This window comes from Ananas comosus, linkage group 1 (assembly GCF_001540865.1).
Source record: "Ananas comosus cultivar F153 linkage group 1, ASM154086v1, whole genome shotgun sequence".
NCBI lineage: Eukaryota > Viridiplantae > Streptophyta > Magnoliopsida > Poales > Bromeliaceae > Ananas > Ananas comosus.
Genome location: NC_033621.1, coordinates 4,268,085 through 4,272,075, shown reverse-complemented (window position 1 = coordinate 4,272,075; position 3,991 = coordinate 4,268,085). Strand labels below are relative to the sequence as shown.

At 37.0% G+C, this 3,991-nt stretch overlaps 1 protein-coding gene across 1 annotated transcript; it reads right to left on the bottom strand.

The window, feature by feature from the left end:
- On the bottom strand, positions 622–1,596 carry LOC109717401 (cysteine-rich repeat secretory protein 38-like). The gene has a single exon (XM_020243175.1). It carries the CDS (start codon positions 1,594–1,596, stop codon positions 622–624), a length of 975 nt encoding a protein of 324 aa, XP_020098764.1.

Sequence of the window (3,991 nt, the reverse complement as noted above, 5' to 3'; positions counted from 1 at the left end):
AAAAAAAAAAAAGCTCCAGCAGGAGAAAAAAGAAGAAGAAAAAGAAAAAAGAGAAAAAAAAATTGGTCCTGCAGGAAGAAGAAGAAGAAGAAGAGCCCGCCTGGCGGTGCTCCCGCGGCGCGCCCGCCTGGCCTTCGCTATTTTTTTTCGGCGAAAAAAAATAGAACGAGAGAACGAAGAGGAGAGAGAAAGAGGAAAGAGAAAAAGTAATAAGGGTATTTTGGTCAGTTTGTTGAAAAAGCGGACCGAATTTGCAAAAACGAAAAAGGTGACCCGATTTTGCAAAAGCCCAAAATAAGTGAATTTTTTATGCAAAAAGGCCAAAAAGATTGGCTTTTTTTTTTTATTTATTAGTACTTATTAAATCCTCCTGCCCAGTGAAATAAATCGACCTCCCTAAAAACACAAACTGCTTAAAAAATTAATTTTAATATTTTATATATTTAAAAACCAAAAAAGTAATGATACCTGTACATCTACAGCAGCATATAATCAAACACCTCATCCACGGAAAACATGATATTCTTCACAGGTTTTTCATTTTTTCTTTTTTATTTTTTGTCCTTCAATGATAAAAACCCAAAAGGAATTTCTAAATCTTTAGATGAGTGGCTGCTGTAATTAAGATGTCCACCATATTTTTAGATGAAAATGACATAAAGAGTGCATGGCTGTAAGATGTACACTATTTATGTATAGCATATACAGATGAGAATGGCATAAAGAGTGCAGTTCCTCACTTTTAGTTGGAATTTGCGGAGGGCCGGGAGGCTGCGGCGAGCTGGGCAGGTTCACCGGTGCAAAAGAAAACAGGCTTATCGTCGGCTTCCCGTAGTAGAACAAGTACACTTCGTACCTTAAATAGCACCAGCCGACGAGAAATTGGCCGCCTTGCCGCCCGTCGAACAACTTCAGTGTCTCATTGACGAGCCCCTGGAGGCACTGGCGGCACTCCGAGCCCCCGATGTGCGGGAGGCACTGCGCCAGCCCGTATGTCGTTGGAAAACCCTTCGTGGTGCTCAGCTCGCCGGTCGCGAACAGCTTGACGGAGTTCGAGCTCGACGCGGCTGCATCGGCGATGCTGCTCAGCAGCGTGTCCAGCACCTGGTTGACGAAGTTGTAGCCGGTGGCGTCCTCGGCGTAATCCGGGAATGTCGCGTTGTTGTTGTTCCACGCGAACGTCTGCTCCGAGGTCTCGGGGAAGGAGGTGAAGTTCCGGTCGGAGTACTTGAGCAGGCAGTACTGGTCCATGAAGATTTCGGCCGTTCTGCTGTGTGGGCAGCGCTGCAGGATGCCGGCGGAAGCGGTACCGAGGCAGGCGCGGCAGTCGGTGGCGTTGACGTCGCCGCGGCACTGGGCGACGCCGAACACTCGGTCAGAAGACTCGCCTGCGGCAGCGGCGGAGAAGCCATCGGAGGCAGGGGCTGCGGAGGCGAGAGAAGCCAGAAGGTGGTGGAGGTTGGACTCGTAGGGGCTGCCGGTCGTGTAGTTACCGCCGGTGTTGCCGCAGATTTGGCCGTGCGGCAAGAGGGGAAGGCAGAGTAGCGAGATGAGGTGCAGAGATAGGAGGAGTTTCCGGGAGGGAAGGGTGCTCATGACACTAATAATGACTGCAGGTTTGGTTGGTGCCCACATGAAGAAGTTTGTGAGACTTTTCTTGTGAAATGCTGCTGTTCATTAAGGCCGATAACAATTTCAGCGAGATTTTTATAATGAGAAATGGGCTAGTTTGGTACCGTATTTTTATATTAAAGGATTAATTAAGGGGTAATATCTATGGCCCCATTTGGTATTGATGCCCATCCGGCGCTGTTTCATAAAATAAAGTTAGAAAAAGAAAAATATATATAAAAATATATTTTAGGCTCTCTAGTAAAACTACAGAAAACATATAATAATTAATTCATTGCGATATACAAAACACAATATTACGTAGGAAAATAAATAAAATATTTTTTCATTATACTTTCTCGTCTTACGTAATACAAGCTCCGCGCAATTGCAAACAAACTTTAAGTATATTTTTAAAAATTTTAAAAATTTTTAATATTTTTCTGTATGATTTTCAAAATTTCTTCCAATATTCCACACTCTTTAGGATTTAATAAAAAAATTCAATAAATGTAATTTATAACATCAAAAGAAACTATAAATAAAGATTATAAAATTTGAAAACCTATCACAGTTAGTCCATATTAGTGGTTTGAAAATAAACAGCATAGAAAATGACACTGTTCAATTTATAAAGAACCAAAGAATTTAATCATTCAATAAATTAAATCTATGATTAATTGAAACATCTGTAATATAATACACTAGGTTCAGGCATGCATAGTTTTGCTTGTGGTGTTGAATGAGTGGGAAAGTGGAGGAGAAGAATCGTAAGTTTTGTTCCCACCACTTCGAGTCTTCCTCTCAAGTCTTTTGCGCCGCCATTCTCATGTACATATCCACCGCCCAAAGCATAAGGGGTAAAATTTAATGATTAGTATTCAAAATTTTAAATTCGAATTCTAATTATTTTATATTTTTAGCTAAATTTATTTTTTAAAAAAATAAATAAAATGAATGGTATGCTATCTCTTTCTCAAAAAAAAAAAATCATGTATGTCATATGACTATAACGAATTTTCTATACATTAATTAATTAATTAATTAGATCGTTTATCTAATATGCAGGATATTATTGCCAGAGAAATATTTATAGAGTATCCCACTTTTAGGTATTCTATTATATTATTTTTTTTTAAAAAAATATTATATTATATTATTAATGTGTTGGTACACACATGTAGACGGATTCAAAATTTAGTATTTCAGATATAATGATGGTGTTTAGAATTCAATAATATTAAGAATTTAATAATTAATGTTAGAGTGTAATAAAATAATAATAATATTGTACTATTATCAATAGTACAATAGAATATATTTGTGAGTATCCTTAGCACTACTCTTTCTATAAGGTGCTGTTTGGTTCTATGTAAAAGTGTAAAATTTGTGGAAAAAAAATTTTCGACGAAAAATTAGCTTTTGCGTGTTTGTTGGAGGTATAAAAATTTTTCATGAAAACTTAACTTGACATATATGAAAAATTTGGCTTTCGTTTTTCAACGACGAAAGTTGTGGAAAACAAATAGATGGCGCTTATGGCAGGCCTTGTTTTGCTGTCCATTGAGCCACTTTGGCTAGTGACCGTTGTGAGAGGGAGTGACTCACAGGTCCACGTGACTCTCCCTCTAGAATTATACTATAATATATATATCATATAATAATATAATATATAATATAATATATTATTATATATATATAGTTGGGCCTAGAATACTATTAATAGATTTGTCCGTTTTTGACAATATCAGTTTTAGCTTTTGAATTATTTGGTTAGAATTATAACTTAATGGGGATCGACTCAACCCTAAGGGGACCACTTCCAACTTATAATGGACCTAATTATCATACTAACCTTAGATTGACCTAAAGCTAATTAAATAAATTAAGAATTAAGGGTAACTTAATTAAATAATAATAAGAACTAACCGGGTAATCAATTAAGGAAAATTAAAGTTCCACAGGAAGCACACAATGAATGAACAAGAGAAAATAAATCAAATATGGTTCTTAGTTTTAGTTATAAGCATAAATCTCCGATTCATATGAAAAAGAAATAACCCAAGTCAAAAATACATAAAAAATTTCAATCAAAAATTAAAATCTGAAGTCCTAAAGAATGCATCCATAAAATTGATATGCTGCCAACATGTGGTGATAGTTCACACGACGCCTCAATTATAGTGGAAACACAGGTTTATTCAAGCCCCTATACTACTCGTAGAAGAAGACCTTTGAAGGAAAGGAAGATCCTTTAGGCTCTTCCCACGGTGGACAAAGAAGTTCTAATCTATCTGATAATCTTTAAATGGGAATATATATAAACTGGGAAACGATAGTACCATTGATTTTTGGTCGGATTGTTGGAGTGGGGTGAGCT

Coding starts and splice junctions, on each gene's coding strand:
- LOC109717401 (XM_020243175.1), bottom strand. CDS start 1,596: ATGAGCACCCTTCCCTCCCGGAAACTCCTCCTATCTCTGCACCTCATC.